Below are 20,481 nucleotides of genomic sequence, written 5' to 3' on the forward strand. Positions count from 1 at the left end.
TTGGTCTCGCATGAATGCACATCATAGCTTCACTCTCCTGATTCCCTGCATTGTCATTGAAAGGCTCCTAACACGTCTCAGCTGTGCATCTCTCCTTATTTGCGAATGCACAGTTCAGTCGGGTGCCACTTTAATTGCCCCTCCACCGCACGCCCATCCCCCACCCCCTCCCCACCGCCCACCACCCGTGCATGCACCTGCCCACCAGCAGATTATCTCCTCATTTTAATTTTGTACTGCACCATCGCTGCAGGTTGCAAGATGGTGATGCTGAGGTCTCACTACCAGACCAACTTGGATCCTTCCTGTGTGAGTATGGAAACCTCTCCCATCATCCTGGAGGAGCTTAATATTCAGGTTTCCCTCCCTCCAAGAACCTTTCAGTCCTCCCCCTGTATTCCTTGAACCCATCGTGATGTGGCCGATATCCCTTTGTTACCCCCTGAACATGGTGAGGTAGATGTGCCCCATGTGGACCTCACCCCTCCCCATCTTGATGCCACCTACACAGACTGACATATACCCCGTCCTTCTAACACCCTTGAGTGCCCTCACAATACCTTTTCCCCGTCTAAAGACTGCAGATGCCTCCCCTGACTGAGTGTGCCATCCGCGGCCCAGTATGATGCCAGAAACCCCCTGGACCAATGTGTGTGATGTTACGACAACATCCTGGGCACGACTGAGATTGAACTGAAATGCCTTTCCCCTCCCTGGACTGGGACAAGGACAGTATTTGCAAGCTCAACAATGTAAACTGAAGTTCTCCTTCACTTAGCGCTCCTCCCATGCTGGTCCCAAGTGGCTTATCTCAATCTGTAACCGACTCTCTCCATCCTGGCATTGAGGAGTCCTCCCCACTGCCACACCTCCCCCCCCCCAGTCATGTATCTGAGTGCAACCTTCCCCTCCCTTAACCGAGTGGAGCCCTCACCCCGCAGCCCTTCCTTTGCCTCAGGACAGTTTCCCCCCTTCCCCAATGGAGGTCTTACCCTGCAGCACACTAAAAACCACTCCGGCCTTACCACTGGCCTGGTAGGGAGAGACTTGCCTCTGACACCCCCGAAAGTGATGTGTTGCTGCCTGCGAAGCCTGGTGCAGAGTCTGAGTTGCCGTGAGCGTTGCACGATGCAGGTAAGTGAATGAACCTCGAAGTCATGAGTGAAGTGCAGGTTACTAGGTGCAGGTCACTTATATACCATTGTAAAACATGTTGGTCTAATTGGATGCCGACATGCCCTCTTGATCCAGCGCGGGGGAATGATTCCGGTGAGCAGCCCTTATAATGACATGCAAATGTTTTAAAATAACATTCCTGACATGCCGCAGTGGGAAACGCAGCCCGTCATTGAAAACTGGAGCGGACGATCCCAGACTGCTTTTATGACAGTGGTAAACGATTTTTTCTGATCTCGCGATATGTTCATATCCTGCCTGCCATGACGCCCACCATAGGCGGGGCCAGAAAATCCCACCCACGGTCTCTGCTCTATTCTCAGAGGCCTGCTTCAATACCAGGATCTGTTCAAAGACTGCCAAATAAAAAACAGTTCAATTCAGAGAGAACCTTGCTTGTTTCCATGTCATATGAATTCTCAGTGAGTTCTGAACTGCCAAACAGAAAACACAGGCTCACCCAACCTCACTGCCATTAGCTTTCAATTTATCTTTGCTTCTTAGCTGTTCACCCCCATTGAAATCCCAGGTCACGTGGGCATTTTGGGAACCTAATGATGTCATAATCAGGAAACCAACTAACCCTCTTTCAGAATACTCCCTAGCCCACGTCACACAAAAAGAAAATACATGCTTTCCAAAACACACGGGTTATCACAAAACAATGTGTGAGTATTTTATCCACCTTACAGTTTCTATGTAGCCTAATAGTAAAACAAATATAAAGCAAAATCTTTTCACTTTAACCTTTATCTTATTAATTTTATTCATATCACTCTGTTACTATATTCATGATTGCCTTTTTTACTTATTTATCAACCATTAACAAACTTGTGGTTAAGTTAGTAAACTCAGAGAAAGCACATTGATCTTTGAGAAATAGGTATAAAAACTGCACCCAGTTTCACTCTCCAACAAAGAATAGCTTTGGATGAAGTATGAACAGGGGCTGACCCAACCCCACCTCTTTCCTACTTAGTAGATTAGGTTATAATTTTACTTTTCTCATTTTGAGTTACAGGGTTGAGTTATTGAATATAAATATAAAAGCAATATTGTTTATTGTGAGGGGAATTAAATACAAACGCAGGCAGCTCACCACCACCTCAAGGACAACTAGAGGATGGGCAATAAATGCTGGCCCAGCCAGTGAAGCCCACATCCCATGAATGAATAAAAAAATTCAGGGCATTGGCGATAGCACGTCTGGAGTACTGTGCACAGTATTCGTATCCTTATTTAAGGAGGAATGTAAATGCATTGAAAGCAGTTCAGAAGAGGCTTATTGGACTAATACCTAGAATGGGTGGTTTGTCTTATGAGGAAAGGTTGGACAGGCTAGGCTTATATCCGCTGGAGTTCATCGCCCCTTGACATTCAATGGTATTACCATCATTGATTCCCCCACTATCAACACCCTGGGGGTTACCATTGACCAGAAACTGAACTGGACTAGCCATATAAATACTATGGCTACAAGAGCAGGTCAGAGGCTAGGAATCCTGCAATGAGCAACTCACCTCCTGACGCCCCAAAGCCTGTCCACCATCTACAAGACACAAGTCAGGAGTGTGATGGAACACTCCCCACTTGCCTGGATGAGTGCAGCTCCCACAACACTCAAGAAGCTTGACACCATCCAGGACAAATCAGCCTGCTTGATTGGCATCACATCCACAACCATTCACTCCCTCCATCACCGATGCACAGTGGCAGCAGTGTGTTCCATTGGCAAGATGTACTGCAGGAATTCACCAAAGCTCCTTAGACAGCACCTTCCAAACCCATGACTACTACCATCTAGATGGACAAGGGCAGTAGATAGATGGGAACACCACCACCTGGAAGTTCCCCTCCAAGTCACTCACCACCCTGACTTGGAAATATATCGCCATTCCTTCACTGTCATTGAGGCAAAATCCTGGAACACCTTTCCTAGCAGCACTGTGGGTATACCTAAAGCACATTGACTGCAGCGATTCAAGAAAGCAGCTCACCACCACCTTCTCAAGGGCAACTAGGGATGGGCAATAAATGCTGGCCCAGCGAATGAAGCCCACATCCTGTGAATGAATAAAAAACATGCAGGGCATTGGTGAGACCACATCTGGAGTACTGTGTACAGTATTGGTCTCCTTATTTAAGGAGGAATGTTAATGCGTTGAAAGCAGTTCAGAGAAAGTTTACTAGACTAATACCTAGAATGGGTGGTTTTTCTTATGAGGAAAGGTTGAATAAGCTAGGCTTGTATACGCTGGAGTTCAGAAGAATAAGAGATGACTTGATTGAAGCATATAAGAAGTGGCCTTGACAGGGTCGATGTGGAAAGGATGTTTCCTTTTGTGAGATAATCTAGAACCAGGGGTCACTCTTTAAAAATAAGGAGTTGCCCATTTAAGATAGAGATGAGAAGAAATTTTTTCTCTCAGAGGGAACTCTCTTCCTTAAGAGGGGGTGGAAGCAGAGTCTTTGAATATTTTTAAGGAAGAGGTAGATAGATTCTTGATAAGCAAGGGGGTGAAAGGTTACCAGGAATGTGGAGTTGAGGTCACAATTAAATCAGCCACTAAACCAGGAGCAAGCTTGAGGGGCCGAGTGGACACATCTTGAGTGTCATGGTGTGCTGCACATGAATGCAAAATGGATGGAATGTTTTCCAGGGCTAGGAATTAAAATTTCACCTGTGATGACAATAGCCAGAATAAATGGACACTCATATTTGTCTCTCAGGCTGGCTTCCCACAGGTACAGGGTGCACACATGTGGCAATCTGTGCATTACTGCAGCAGTCAGGAATTTTTGTAAACTTCAAACTTCATGCTGGTCTGTGCAGTCATGGTGTCATGGTGCATTCATACTGAGACATTTAAACATCACAGATCTGTTCCAGGAAGCACTCTTAAGGGCTGACTCTTGGGAGATAAGGAATAATCTCTTCAAACTTTGCTCAGATCACTTGTGGGGAACCCCATCAATGAGACAAGGAGCATTACAGCAAGAGCCATGTGACCACCAGGCCAACGCATTGGAGTGCTGAGGTGTGCCTATTGTGGTTCTTCGGTACTCACCATTGAGGATTTCCAGAATAATTGTGGTGGGTCTTCCACAACATTGCAGAGTAGAGAGTGTTGCAGGTGAAGGGAGATGAAGGGTCTCATCATTCCTCTTTCAATGAGAAGATCGTGGAGGAGGAGAATGATGAGGGTAGGACACCCATTGCCAGATCAGCTGCTTACATTGCTGACTGAGATGCCCTTATATCACAAAGGTTCACCTAATTTTGACTTGCACCTCAAAACATAACAAATTAGATTCTGCTGTCTGCTCCCACAACCAGGAATGCCCTCCCCATGCACTAAACAGTTCTTTAACCACTCATCCAACCCAATGTACATTCAGCTGATGGGTCTTTTCATGTACTGACATTCTTCATGGAACAACGGAAAGGGTGAGTTAGCCCACAGGATGCAATAATGAACAAGTCCTGGAATTGAAACTAATCAATAGATTTTATGTGGCATTATAAAAAAAAAGAAACTTAACAGGAATACATTTTGTCTGCCGTGTGCATACCCTTGGTAATTTAAAATTTATTAAATTGAAGCTTCCTCCTGCTTTTACGTGGTCCATTCTGTGTGGCTATAGAAGAGGGAGTGGGTGGCTGCTCACACCCCTGCCCTAACTGCTGAGATGCTCTCAGCCTATGCTGTCTGGGTTCTGAAGACCCTAGGGATGATGCCAAAGGCAGCTCCACCAGCACCTACACAGGAGCAGACTTGGTCATTGGGAAATGAGCTAGTGTGTCAGATTCTAGCTGAGAAGGGATTGGGGGCCAATGGGTGAGAAGTGGGAGCATTTTGAGTACAGTTCCCACTTGCAGGTCTCCTTTCATCATCATCTGCTTTGTGGAGCTGCACCACATCATTCTTTCCACTGTGCTCCACTGTGATGGAAATCAGTAATGCAATGTAAGGCCATGGATATGATATTTGGCATCCTCTTTAAGGTGGCAGACATCTCCTGCACAGCCATGTCATGGCCTGCATGGACTCATTTGAGAGCCATGCTTAAAGCTCCATGGAGATGGCTGCTACCTCCAGGGCAGAGATTCTCGCAATTCCCTGTGTCACCAATCCACAAGCATGCAAGTTAGACTCTTCCATCCTCTCTGCTTTTGTGGAGAGTTTATGTGGCATGTTGATCAGTACTTGGCTAAGTTGATGATGCACCTTTATCATTCTCCTTCTCAATATGTGTGTGACGGAACAGAACTTGCAGAGGATTGTGTCCTCTGATATTTTCTCTCCACAGTTGTTTCTGTCACCGATGTCAGCTCAGTTGAGGTGTGAATCACTAAGTGAAAACCCAACTACCTGTCTACATGGACCCACTGAAGTGAGAATATCTGTGCTGGTAGGGTTGTACCTCTTCTGATGATGCACCCTTAGAAGGAATGAGGCCCTCTGAAGAATCATCCACATGGATGTCCTGTGACAATTGCCGCATCTGTGAAGCCCCTGGAAGAGAAAAGAAAGGGATATGATTTAGTCACAACAAAGTCAGAATCTTGGCAATCACCATATTCAGTCTTCTTGTTGATTGGCTCTTGAGAAATTAAGTCAGCGTATGTGTGTCAGAGGTACTTGTAATTTTATCACCATACATCTGCTAGATCTCTGTATCTCCATCTCTCAATGGGAGTAATGCAATTGTGCCACTTACCTGCAAGGCCAGCTCCTCTGCATCTGTTAGGTGCACTATTTGTGGTGCCGCACCTTCAAACCTCTCAGTCCCCCTTGTGTTTTGCAATCTCTGCATGGGGCAAAAAAAAGACAGATCAGAAAGTGAGTGTAGGTGAGATATTCACCCAGATGGATGACTATGAGACACATGCATCACATTACACAGGATGGATAAATGTGCAGGTGGCAAACTGCATTAAAAGTGAAGGCTGGGTGCTGCTGAAAGCTGAGCAGGCGTGAGGAGTGATGGAATGGAGAATGCTTGCACGAAAGGTGGGTAGGAGCTTAAATCAATGGATATAGGTGAATTAGGAGGTTCACTCACTTTTCCTGACTTGGTTAAGACAGCAAACCACATTCTACATTGAATCCAAAACCAGGGCATGATGTTCTTACTGCTCACCTCCTCCAACCACCCTTTCTTGGTGAGAGCTTAGGTTTCATTCTCCCATATTGGAGAAAAGTCTGTTCTTCTTGCTCCTGATTGCACCCAGAAGTAATTCCAGTGATGTATCATTGAATCTGGGTGCAGCCCTCACCCTACCTGTATTATCCATTGTGACCACCTCCAATTTACATTTCTGGACTGTCCCTTTAAGTGGTCATGTGGTTACACATCACACCTGCTGCGCAGCTTGGAGCCATGAAGCCCGAAAGCCAAAATTGACTGCTTCATTGAGTTGCAATGGCGGATTCCATACTGCTGAGGTGACATCCGGGGTTTGGCCGGCAGTTTCACCCTTCCGACTTGAAAGCTGCCTTCAGATTAATACGGTGGGGGGGCGGGGGGGTGGGGTGGGGGGGGGGGTGGCGTTGGATTTTCCTCTGGGCTTGGGAAAACACAACCTGCTCACTTATGCACCTTCTGAAATGCAAATCCAACCCATGTGTGACTTTGTCCAGGACTTTGTCTTTTCACGTAGGGATTGGGTTTGCAGAGCATTTTGCGAGTTTGTGAAGAGTGTGGCTGTGGAGGTGGGCTGGTTAGAAGGCCCGCCTCAGTTCTCCAACACAACAGCCCAGCTCCCAACATTGTTTGAAGGCCCCATAAACCTCACCTCCTCAACCCCCCTCCCATGCTACCTCCATGCCCCTTCGCTCCTCCACCCAATCCACGTACTCCTTGTTTCCTCCATAGCCACTCACCCAGTAAACACTATGTACAGTCCTCAAGAGTAATGAAACAGCAAAGGAAATTATTTTAAAATAATTGGAAAAATAAAAAAAACTCTAATAATGTAATAAAGCCTGAATTCAAACACACTATTATTGATACTGGGGATAAAAAAACTACTCCAGTTCAAAAAAAAATCCTTTAAGTGAACAACCAAGAAACTACATCAAAGGCAGATGGTCAGGAAACTACAAGACAGTTAGCTTAATATCTGTCGTAGGGAAAATGTAAGAAGCTATTATTAAAGATGCAGGGCACTTAGATAAATTGAGGGTAATCAGACAGAGTCAACATGGTTTTATGAGACAGAAATCATGATTAACCAATTTATTGGAGTTCTTTGAAGAAGTAACGTGTGTTGTGGATAAAGGGGAACCAGTGGATGTACTGTACTTAGATTTCTAGACATTTGGTAAGGTGCCACATCAAAGGTTATTACGGAAAATAAAAGATCATGTGCAGGGGGTAACATCGTATGTTTGTTTGTTCGTATATATATTCTATTATGAAAGGCTCTTAAAAGTTTTAATCATGCTTGAATCAACAGATCACCTGCTGAGCTGAAGCCATTATCAGATTTTGAAACACAGCCAAGCTTTCATAATGGCTACAGCTGTCATAACAAATCTTCCAGCTACAATGCTTGAAACTGACAGAACATAAGTGGTGTGGGGTGAGAAAGGCAGAGGAATATTGTTTTCACAGCAAAAAAAAAACTAACTTCAGCATTTCACGACCCGATTTGCACCTCTACTGGGAGAAAAAATCTGGCCCAGGGTCTCTAAGTCTGTGATTCAGATATTAATTCTTGATAATCCTTCCAGGAACCAACTGCTGCTAATGATTTAAGAAGCTGAGAATTTTTAATTAACTGGGCAAAGAAGTGCTCCTAATAATTATTGTTGCAATAAATCATTCAATGAGAAACTTAATTGTTGCCTGATGCCTCTGGCTACATTGCTTGGCCATTGAAATTAATCAAAAATTGATTAATATAAGGTCCTATTATCCACTGTTGCAGAAGAGAGGGATTACTAAGAAAGTATGTAACTGTAGTGCAATATAGTGAAGTAAAACCTATTTCTAATAATCTTAGTTAAAGTGAAACACTTCAGGTTCAGTTTTGTAACTTAGGATCAAAGTTGAATGTTAAAAGACTCGAGGCATAAAGCAAACTCTGACTTCTTCAGCGTGAAGCCAGAAAAGTTGTAACTCCTGGGCCTCATCTACATAATAACCCATTGAAGGAAACCTTTTCTCGGCCTGCTTTTTTGTTTAACCTGCCAGACCAGAATGTAATGAAACATTGTCATTTGAGGACCTGTTAGAACATGCTAGTTTATATCCTTTTATTGGTCCTCTTTTGTTTTACTGTGTTTTTATTACTGGTACCAACTCGTATAGCTGACACATAAATATTATGTATATTATCTGTCAATATTATCAACAAATTATTGTGTGTGTAATTTCATACCAATTCAGCTATTGATAACATATTTAAAGAGAATACCGAATATGTTAAATCTTTACAAAAGCAAAATACTGCAGTTGCTGGAAATCTGAAATAAAAACAGAGAATGCTGGAAATGCTCAGCAGATCAGGCAGCATCTGTGGGGAGAGAAACAGAGTTAATCTTTCATCAGAACTGATCTTCCATCTGTTCAGAACTGACCTTTCATCTGTTCTAGTGTAGGTAGTTTCAAAGAAGAGAAAAAGATAAAATACTGTTAAAAACGAATGGCAGACAGGTTTGAATGTTTCAGTGTAGCCCACCAAACAAATGAAATCTATTACTGTAATAATGTTTTAAATTATTAACCTTAAAGAGATCAAAGGTTATGGAGCTGCAATTATCATTAATTCAGTATGTAAGGAATTGTGAAATATGCTACATCAACAGTAAGAAATGAAAATCCCAGAGTGTATACGTGCATAGAAAAAATAAGAAATAATATGTCTAATATGTGTGTATATATATAATATATATATAGTAATTTTGTATTATTTTATGATGATGTACCCACCAACCTCCCACCCTCAGTTCTTTGATTTTAGCTTGTAATATCCTGCATCTAATAGTGTATCAGGACGCACACGTTCTTACATCTCCTGACTGCGTAGATTAATAAAATGTACAGCAAGAAGTATAGAAACTTCGATGGCAATGTTAACATCTTTGTACTATATAAAAGCACACTGTACTTTGTCACTCTGTCAAATAGTATGAAAAAAAACCTCTATTCAAAACGCTTCAGTTTGTGAATGTATTCCTGCATTGAAAGAAATGTTAATATGCTTTGAATAATTGAATATAATTCAGTAAGATTTAAAGAAAAGCAGAAATAGGCAATCTAATGAATCAGTATGGAGTAGTCGATCTTGACAGATATAGAGTAGAAACAGCAATCATGGCTTCCATATTTATTGGTGGAAAGGGTTAGCAGACTCATCGGAGCTCTTAGTTTAGCTAATTGTTTTTACAGTACTAAATAACAATGATTAAAATTGCAATCAAGACAAATAAATTGAGTGTTTTAGTAAGAATTGACATGGATGATCAATGGCTGGTTCTTTAAAGATAAGGGCTACAAAATTCAAGATGCAGAATTCTTATTTTTTGGGATCTATCCTTGGCTGCTTCCAGACATGGGTGCACTAGTAGACATTTGGACTACAACATGACTTGGAAAATGCAGTTCCGAAGAAGTCATATTCGACGCGAGACGTTAACTCTGTTTCATTCTTCACAGATACTGCCAGATCTACTGGGCTGGATTTTACCATCGGCGAGCGGGGGCGGGGCCTGCTTGCCGATGCGTAAAATGATGTGCGATGACATCGGGCAGAACCCCCGCGCCCCATTTAAATTTTCAGGAAGGTGGGAGCGCAGCAAAATCAGCTGCGCGCCCGCCAACCTGTCAATGGCCAATTGAGGCCATTGACAGAGCAATTAAAGTAATTAGTGCACCTGCCTGTCCAACCTTAAGATTGGCGGGCAGGCCAGGAGCCTTGGCGTGAACTATAAAAAGCATGAAACCTCATCCACGGGCGGGATGAGGTTTCATGTAGGGTTTTAAAAATTTTAATAACTTTTTTTGGAAATTATGAACATGTCCCAACTCATGGGGAAAATTCAGCCCACTGAGTATTTCCAATATTTCTATCTTCATATTAAAAAAGTGGGCTTAGTTGTGTATTGGAGTCTGTTTTTATCATGTTAGTCAGAGTCATGAGCTTGAACTCTAACCCTTTATTCATGTACAAAGGAGTGCAAATACAAATATTTAAACACTCATGTTCTGAAACAGAAGCTGACATGCTCTACTTGCCAACCTCAGGTACATTGCGTGCATTCCAGACTCTACTCTGGCATGAGCTTCAATCACCCAGAGAATTTTATAACATAGGGGTTGAAAATGGTCTTCAGCAGTTGAGTGAAATGGGTGATAGTAAATCAGTGGCCCATTTTGCAATGCTTCTGATTTTCTTTTCCATAAACATGTAGTAAATCGTTGTTAGAGATTCTTTAAAATTTAAAATGTAATCTTTTTCTTACTTTTTCTTTTTGCTTCTTTATTTCTCTCTCTTAATCCAATCTTTTTTTCCGCTCTCTTTAGTTCTTTTTCCTGTACCTAATTCACCCTATTTCCTCCTCTGTAATTGCTCTGACTTTCTCAATCCTTAAATCTCATTTGTTAGGGTGATAGGCTGTTGATTTGAAGGTCCCTGATGCCTGCTTGCCTTCTCTGTTTCATTAACAGCTCACACTTCCAGCAACTTAAAAGAAAAAAAAATGAGCTGAAAGGTGAGGGGAAAAGTCTAACTGCATGCCACGAGGTGCCTTGTGCCAACAGAATCTGGGCCGTTGTTTTCCTCTGACTGTGCCCAAAACTTTATACAAAAAAAATCATATAATACTTTGTACAAAAAGACTTTCCAGTTGCAAATGAAAATGTGAGAAGTAGCGATTAGCACTGAGATATGACAAAGAGCACCAGAAGTGAGGTGGGCTGGCCAACTCACAAGTAACAGTTGTGAGTCTAATAGCTTACTTAAGTGCCTTGGCTAGTAAGGTACTGAGCCGCACTATCAGGAAGGTCCAAACTTTACAACTATGCTGAATTACTTAGTGGCTGTTAAACTGCTATTATTTATGAGAATTTCCTTGGGCTGTGCACCCTGGTATCCCTCTCTAATATTCTCTCCTGGTTCTGTCGTTTTGCTAGTGCTTTTGGGAGGGCTTTAAACTTACTCGGCAGGGGTGTGGGAGCCAGGAGAGAATATTAGAGAGGAATATAGAATCTTCAGGCGAGACAGGGGAGGGGATCAAAGAGGAGGATTGCATTATTAGTCAGTTACTGCAGTAAGGAGAGATGATATCTTGGAGGGGGGCATCAAATGAAGCTTTGTGGGTAGAGCTTAGGAATAAAAAAGGGGCAGCCACATTGTTAGGTGTTTATTATGGACCCCCAGATAGTCAGCGGGAAATTGAGGAGCAAACATGTGCACAATTTGTGGAGATGTGTAAAAACAATAACAATACAACAATAGGTCATGCTTAACAAATTTGATTGCATTTTTTGAGGAGGTGACCAGGTGTGTAGATGAGGGTAGTGCAGTTGATGTAGTTTATATGGATTTCAGCAAAGCCTTTGACAAGGTCCCACATGGCAGACTTATAAAGAAGGCAAAGGCACATAGGATACAGGGTAATTTGATAAGGTGGATTCAAAATTGGCTTAGTTGTAGGAGGCAGAAGGTGATGACAGAAGGATGCTTTAGTGACCGGAAGCCAGTGTCCAGTGGCGTACCACAGGGATCTGTGCTGGATCCCCTATTATTTATCATTTATATAAATGACATAGATGACTATGTTGGGGTTAGGATTAGTAAGTTTGCGGAGGACACAAAGATTGGCCAGGTGGTCAACAGTGAGGTTGAGTGTCTTGAACTACAGGAAGATATAGACAGGATGGTCAAATGGGCAGATAAGCGGCAGAAGGAATTTAACCTTGAAAAATGTGAGGTGATACACTTTGGAAGGAGTAATTTGACAAGGAAGTAGTCAATGAACAGCATGACACTAGGAAGTTCTGAGGAACAAAGGGACCTTGGCGTGTGTGTTCATAGATCTCTGAAGGCGGAGGGTCATGTTAGTGGGGTGGTGAAAAAGGCATATGGGACACTTGCCTTTATCAATCGAGGCATAGATTACAAAACCAGGGAGGCCATGTTGGAGTTATATAGAACCTTGGTGAGGACACACCTAGAGTACTGTGTGCAGTTCTGGTCGCCACATTATATGAAGGATGTGATTGCACTGGAGGGGATGCAGAGGAGATTCACCAGGATGTTGCCTGGGATGAAACATTTAAGTTATGACGAGAGGTTGGATAGACTGGGGTTGTTTTCGTTGGAGCAGGGAAGACTGAGGGAGTGACCTGATTGAGGTGTATAAGATTATGAGGGGCATGGACAGGGTGGATAGGGAGCAGCTGTTCCCCTTAGTTGAAGGGTCAATCACAAGGGGACATAAGTTCAAGGTGAGGGGCAGGAGGTTTAGGGGGGATGTGAGGAAAAACTTTTTTACCCAGAGGGTGGTGACAGTCTGGAATGCACTGCCTGGGAGGGTGTTGGAGGCGGGTTGCCTCACATCCTTTAAAAAGTACCTGGATGAGCACTTGGCATGTCATAACATTCAAGGCTATGGGCCAAGTGCTGTTAAATGGGATTAGGTAGGTCAGGTGTTTCTCACGTGTTGGTGAAGACTCGATGGGCTGAAGGGCCTCTTCTGCACTGTGTGATTCTGTGATTCTGTGAATACCAGGGTGCACAAAATACTGGGAGTGACAGATAGCACTAGTATAGAGAATAGAAAGTTAATAGGTGGAGTTAGAGTAAGGAAGAAAGTAATGAAGTCTAAATCCGGGTTACTATGCATGAATGTGAATGCACGGAGTATAGTAAGTAAGACTGGGGAGTTAAAAGCTCAGATTGCCATGTAGAATTATGATGTTGTGGCAATAACAGAGACCTGATTCAAAGAAGGCAGGACTGGGTGTTAAATGTTCTTGGGTACAAGGTGCTCAGAAAAGATAGGAAAGCAAGAAAAGGAGGAGGGGTGGAGGTATTGGTTAAGGAGAGCACTGCAGTGCTGGAGAAAGAGGATGTCCAAGAGGGGTCAAGGACAGAATCAATTTGGCTAGAGCTAAGGAACAAAGATTACATTGCTTGGTGTAACCTATAGACTGCCAACTAATGGGAAGGATGTGGAGGAACAAATCTGCAAGGAAATTACAGAGAGATGCAAACATTATAGAGTAGTTATAATAGGTGACTTTAATTATCCAAATGTAGACAGGGACAGTGATAGTGTAAAGGGCGGAGAGGGACAAGAGTTCCTAGATTGTGTTCAGGAGAATTTTCTACAGTTGTATGGGCAGAATTTTCTGCCTGCTGAGCGGGCGGACCCGACCCAATCTCCAGCAGGCAGGGAGACGATCCCTGCCAGAGAAGCGGGCCCTGCCGCCATTTTATGTGGGCGGGCCAATTAAGGCCCGCCCAGCGTGACATCTGGCGGGAAGCGCTATGCGCTTCCTGTGCGGGCGGGGGGGATTCCCCAAAAGCGAGAGTGCGCTCTTTCGCACATGCGCAAGAAAGATCGCACATCTCCCTGAGGCTAAGTGCTGCCTCAGGGAGATCGCTTACACTTTTAAGAAGATTAAAAATAGAAAAAAAAAAAATTCCCTAACATGTCCCCCTCATGTGACAATGTCACATGAGATGGGACATGTTCATAAATTACAGTAAAACTTTAAAAAACTTCTTAGAACCCTACATGAAACCTTATCCTGCTGGTGGATGAGGTTATATGTTTTTTCTATTGCCCGCCGGGGCTCCTAGCCTGCCCGCCAACCTTAAGGTTGGACGGGCAGGTCCTTTAATTGTTTAAATGATCCTGTCAATGGCCTCAATTAGCCATTGACAGGTTGGTGGGCGCACAGCTGATTTTGCTGTGCCCCCACCTCCCTGAAAATTTAAATGGGGCGGGATGACGTCGGGAGTTCTGTCTGACATCATCCCGCGTCATTTTAAGTGTTGGCGAGCAGGCCCCACCCCTTGCTCGCCGACGGCAAAATTCTGCACTATGTGTCCAGTCTAACAAGAAAGGATGCACTGTTGAACCTGGATGTTGGAAATGAGGTGAGCCAAGTAGATCAAGTGTCAGTGAGGGAGCATTTATGAGGCAGTGGTCATTTTATTGTACGTTTTAAGATGACAGTACAAAAAGACAATGTGCAATCCAGAATAAGAATAATTAACTGGGGGACAGCGAGCTTCAATGGGGCAAGAACAGAGCTGGGGCCAGATAGATTGGAACCAAAGGTTGTCAGGAAAAACTGTAGCTGAACAATGGGCTACCTTCAAAGAAGAAATGGTTTGGGTACAGTCAAGGTGTATTCTCTCAAAAGGGAAAGATAAGGCAAACAAATCCAGAGCTCCCCTGGATGAAAAAGGAGATAGAAATTCATATAAAGAAGAAAAATTGTGCATATGACAGGTGTCAGGTAGAAAATACAATTGAGAACCAAGCGGAATACAAAGTTCAGAGTGGGTTGAAAAAGCATATTAGAGAAGAGAAGAGGGATTATGAGGAAAGACTGACAGCCAACATAAAGGGGAATCCCAAAGTCTTCTGTAGGCACATAAATAGTAAAAGGGTGGTAAGAGGAGGAGTAGGGCTGATGAGGGATCAAAAAGGGGATTTATACATTGAGGCAGGAGCATGGCTGAGGTGTTAAAATTAATACTTTGCATCTGTCTTTACCAAGGAACCAGATGCTACCAAAGCCACGGTGACAGAGGAGGAATCTCTGTCACTAAAAGGCTTCAAAATTGGTACGGAGGAAGTGTTGGATAAACTGTCAGTACTTAAAGCTGACAAGGCACCAGGGTCAGTTGAGATGCATCTAAGGATATTGAAGGAAGTAAGAGTGGAAATTGCAGGGGCACTGGCCATAATCTTTCAGTCTTCCCTAGTCTCAGGGGAGGTGCCAGAGGACTGGAAAATTGCAAACATTACGCCCTTGTTCAAAAAAGGTTGTAAGGATAAGCCCAGCAATTACAGACCAGTCAATTTAACTTCATTGGTGGAGAAGCTTCTAGAAACAATTATTTGGGATAGATTAGTAGTCACGTAGAAAAATATGTGTCGACAAGGAAGAGCCGACATGGATTTCTTAAGGGGAAATTGTGTTTAACTAACTTGCTGGAGTTTTTTGAAGAGGTAACAGAGAGGGTTGATGAGGAAAATGCTGTTGATGTGGTCTACATGGACTTTCAAAAGTCATTCAATAAAGTGCCACACAACAGACTTGTGAGAAAAGTTATAGCTCATGGAATAAAAGGGACAGTAGCAACGTGGATACAAAATTGGCTGAATAATAGGAAGCAGAGAGTAATGGTCAATGGATATTTTTTGGGCTGAAGGAAGATTTGTAGTGGAGTTCCCAGGGGTCAGTATTGGGAACTTTACTTCTCCTGATAGATATTAATGATCTAGACCTTGGTGTGCAGTGGACAATTTCAAAGTTTGCAGGTGATATGAAACTTGGAAACATTGTAAATTGTAAGAAGGACAGAGTCAAAAGGACACAGACAAGTTGGTGGAGCAGGGAGGTAGGTGGCAGATGAAGTTCAATGCGGAGAAGTATGAGGTAATGCATTTTGGTAGGAAGAACATGGAGAGACAATATGAAGTAAGGGGTATAATTTTTAAGAGGTTGCAGGGCAGAGGGACCTAAGTGTATAGATCATTGAAATTGGCAGGACAGGTGAAGAGAGCAGTTAATAAGGCATACGGTATCTTGGGTTTTATTAATAGGGGCATAGAGTCCAAGAGCAAGAAGGTTATGCTGAACTTACATAAGACACTAGTTAGACCTCAGCTGGAGTATTGTGTACGGTTCTGGGCATCACACTATAGGAAGGATGTGAACGCATTGGAGAGATTGCAAAAGAGGTTTACAAGAATGGTTCCAGGGTTGAGGAACTTTAGTTATGAAGATAGATTGAAGAGATTGGGACTGTTCTCCCTGGAGAAGAGAAGGCTAAGAGGACATTTGATAGAGGTATTCAAAATCATGAGGGGGCTACACATAGGGAGAAACTGATCCTGCTCATAAAATGATTGAGAATGAGAGGACACAGATTTAAAATGATTTGCAAAAGAAACAACTGTGATGTGAGAAAAAAACTTTTTCACACAACGAGTGGTTCGAGTCTGGAATGCACTGCTTGGATGTGTAGCAGAGGCAAGTTCAGTTGAGGCATTCAAGAGGACATTAGATGATTATTTGAATAGAAACAATGCACAAGGGTACTGGGAAAAGGCGGGAGAAAGGCACTAAGTCAAAATGCTCATTTGGAGAGCCGGTGCAGACATGATGGGCTAATTGCCCTCCTTCTGTGCTGTAACAATTCTGTTATTCTGTGAGGCATTCATCCGTGGAGCTGCCACAGAATAGATCTACAGCTTTGTAGCCTGTGGCTGATACAGAGGCCAACAGAAGTAAGGCATTAGAGGGCATACTGGGGCAAGAGAAGGCAGCTCTTCCTCCATTGAGTGACCTCTGGGCCCTTATTGCTGCTTCATCTGATCTACCGTTAACTTCCCCAGAACAGCCCTGGGAAGTTATGTGAGCACAGGTGGATGGGGGAAATCCACCAGTGACCTGGGCTCCACCACCCTCTGTTATTTTTAATTTTGAATGGGATCACAGAGTAGAATCCTGCTCCGAATGTAATCATGGAGATCTACAATTCTGCTTGTAGCATATCCTATTTCTAACATTTAGTAGGCTTTCAACTAAAGTTTGATACCATCAATGTCGTTTGGATTTTGTACCAATATAACTATGTTTTTTGAATTTTTACTCACATTTCTTTCCAGAAATATTATAAAAAGGTAAATTTTTCTTGTTTTTTATTATTATTGCAGGGCTGGTAAATACCTCTTTTATAACTCAGGGACAGAATCTTGACTACTGAACAGGCCATTGGAAACCAGACAGCACGGAATTCCTTTAATAACATAGCCTTCCTGGGGGAGAATGAAAGGAGTGGAAGATCTGTTCAAAGTGCTTGATTTACAGCTGATTTGCTCACAGTGTTTTGAGAAGACGAATGAGAGCACCATCGTCCTTAAAAATGTGAACCACAAATGCCAGCATCACCACCTTGTTGCTAGGAAGCAACAGAACAGATATGAGAGCTGGAAATTCATTCGCAGACGACCAACTTTCATTAATCCTGCACGATATGAAGTATGTTGGTTCTACAGGGAAGGCTCAGGCTGCAGGAGGCAGCAGAATCGCTGCACCTTTGCCTGGAGTGAAGAAGAAGCCTTTGTGTGGAACTATGAAAGAAACAACCACATTGAACGAAACAAACTAAAGAAGTTGGTGGCAGAAAGAGCAAACAATGGGAGACCATGTTCAGGCACAGCCAATGAAAAACAACAAAGTGTTGAGGAAGAAATTGTTAATGAATTTGAAGGACAATTTGTTGAATTATGTGCAATATGCTTCTACAGTGTACCTCAGCAGATAGCCCATCAAAACAGTAATGGCTTTTGTACATTCTCAGCACAGCATGGATGGAGTCCATTGTTGGTGCATATCCTTGAAAATAACAATGGTATGAAACAATGCAATGAAATTAGACCAGCCACATCCCCAGAGAAGCTGCAATACTGCAAACGTGTACTTCAGGGGGCATTATGCCATCATGATTATAATTACTGCAATTTTGCCCATAGTGCAGTTGAACTGATGGTATGGAAATCAGAGCTACAGCGGGGTTTGAAGCGTTCTACCTTGCTTCAAGTATCCCAGCAACAAAACTGGAATGGACAACCAGGAGCAGAAAGGCTGGGAGAAAGCAATGTTCAGTTCTATTGTAGAGTCTGCCTGGTAATCTTTTCTTCTCAGGATAGGTTTGAGAATCATTGTACAACCGTAGAACATTCTCAGATGGCCTTGGAAGATACTACAGTTGAGTGGAAGCACCGAAATCCGCCTCTTAAAGTCAAAAAATATCAGTTATGTTCAAGGTAAATGAAATTTTGGATGTTTACAAAAATAATCCACAGAGAATGAATAATAATTTTATAGGACAATATTCATTCCATCTGGAGTGTTGCTAGTAATTCATCCTCTTCAGAAAGAGCTATGTAATATTGCAAGAAGCCCTGGAATTGGAAATGATACAAAAAAGTGAGCCTGAAAATCCATGGGGCCTCACAACAGCATCCCGATGAACTTTCCACAATGGATTGGCAGAATCCCTTAGGAAATGAAAGAGACCTGGCACACTAGGTCCTTGCTTTTTATAGGAGAATTGTCTGCCCCAAAATAGGAAAATGTCTTTAGTGGGTTGGAGTCAAGGGCAGGGCACTCTGCATTCAGGGTTCCCACTTGCTTAGCTCATTTAGAACCCATGAACTTTTGGAGGCCAGTATATGGAGTGAGTCAAGGCTGACCTTTGCATAGGTGAAAGTTGGTCCCATTGATGAGGTTGAGGCTACGGAAGCAGCTCAAATCTCTGAAGAAAGGGAGCACTTTTTTTCATGGTTGGAATAGTGGGTCTAAGTGACTCCTCTCCCATTGGCTGGTGAGTGTCAGATGTTCCTGCCCCATGACCTTATAAAGTCTGGCAAGATCACTTAGATTTGGATGTAACTGCATGTTGTGAAGAAGTTTGGGGCCTTGTGTCATTACGTTAGTAACCACAACCTGATCAATGTGAATTGATAGCTCTAATGTCCATTTTAAAACACAGTGCTCATTCCTAGCGCACTAATATTTGCAACAACAATTTACATTTATATGATAGCTTTAAAGTACAGTCCCTTAAAGATTCCTGATTTTTTTTCTGTTTTGTTTATTATAAATCTTTGCTAACTAACAGCTACCTTCAATTCAGAGGCTGAGAAAGCACTGTCCACAAACTTCTTCCTGACCATAACATTGTTCTTTCCTCTACTGAGGTGGAATGCTCCATTTCCATAAAACCATAAGACCATAAAACATAGGAGCAGAAGTAAGCCATTCGGCCCATTAAGTCTGCTCCACCATTCAATGAGATCATGGCTGATCTAATAATCCTCAACTCCACTTTCCTGCCTTTTCCCCATAACCCTTGATTCCCGTACTGATTAAAAATCTGTCTATCTCAGCCTTGAATGTACTTAACAACCCAGCCTCTACAGCCCACTGCGGTAAAGAATCCCACAGATTGACTACCCTCTGAGAGAAGAAATTCTTCCTCATCTCTGTTTTAAATGGGCACCCCTTACTCTGAGATTATGCCCTCTGGTCCTAGACTCTCCCACAATGGGAAACAGCCTCTCAGCATCTACCCTGTCAAGCCCTCTAAGAATGTAAGAATGTTATATGATTCAATAAGATCGCCTCTCATTCTTCTAAACTCCAATGAGTACAGGCGCAACCTACTCAACCTCTCCTCATAAGAAAATCCCTCCATATCCAGGATCAACCTAGTGAACCTGCTCTGGACTGCCTCCAATGCCTGTATATCTTTCCTTAGGTAAGGGGACCAAAATTGTTTACAGTATTCTAGGTGTTGTCTAACCAGGGCCATGCATGGTTTTAACAAGACTTCCCTATTTTTATACTCCATTCTCTTTGAAATAAAGGCCAACATTCCATTTGCCTTCGCTATTACCTGCTGAACTTGTATGTTAGCTTTTTGTGATTCATGCACAAGGACTCCCAAATCCCTCTGTGCTGCAGCCTTCTGCAGTCTTTCTTCATTTAAATAATATTCAGCTCCTCTACTCTACCTGCCAAAGTGCATAACCTCACATTTTCCCACGTTGTATTCCATCTGCCAAGTTTTTGCCCAATCATTTAACCTGTCTATATCCCTCTGTGGACTCCTTGGGCAGCATTTTCCTGTTGGTGAGCGGGGACGGGGTCTGCTTGCCGAAGCGTAAAATGACGTGCATTGATGTTGGGCATGCGTCCTGACATCACCGCGCGTCATTTAGATTCTCAGTTTGGCGGGCCTATCAAGGCCTGTTAAAAACTAATTAACTCAATTTAATGAGCTGCCCATCCAACCTTAAGGTTGGCGGGCAGGTGAAGAGCCCAGGCGGCCTTCGCATTTTTCATGAAACCTCATCTACAGGCGGGATGAAGTTTCATGAACTGTTTTAAAATCTAATAAAAATTTATACATTTATTCTTTGACATGTCCCAGCTCATGTGATAGTGTCAGATGAGGGGACATATTCTAAAAGTTTAAAAATCCTTTATTTCAAAGTTTAAGACACGGAGGTGCCTCAGGGAGATCTCCGCGCTCTT

At 43.0% G+C, this 20,481-nt stretch overlaps 1 protein-coding gene across 3 annotated transcripts in view; it reads left to right on the forward strand.

Moving 5' to 3' along the window:
* Positions 1-20,481, forward strand: part of helz2a (helicase with zinc finger 2a) — a 122,644-nt gene that overhangs the window by 21,629 nt on the left and 80,534 nt on the right. For all 3 annotated transcript variants that reach the window (XM_078555298.1, XM_078555301.1, XM_078555299.1), the window contains one exon: positions 17,094-18,206. In XM_078555298.1, coding sequence (XP_078411424.1) covers positions 17,206-18,206 — 1,001 coding nt within the window. In that variant the 5' untranslated portion in view covers positions 17,094-17,205. The remainder of the gene's footprint in view (positions 1-17,093; positions 18,207-20,481) is intronic.

The sequence above is a fragment of the Cetorhinus maximus genome, chromosome 13 (assembly GCF_964194155.1).
Source record: "Cetorhinus maximus chromosome 13, sCetMax3.hap1.1, whole genome shotgun sequence".
Lineage (NCBI taxonomy): Eukaryota > Metazoa > Chordata > Chondrichthyes > Lamniformes > Cetorhinidae > Cetorhinus > Cetorhinus maximus.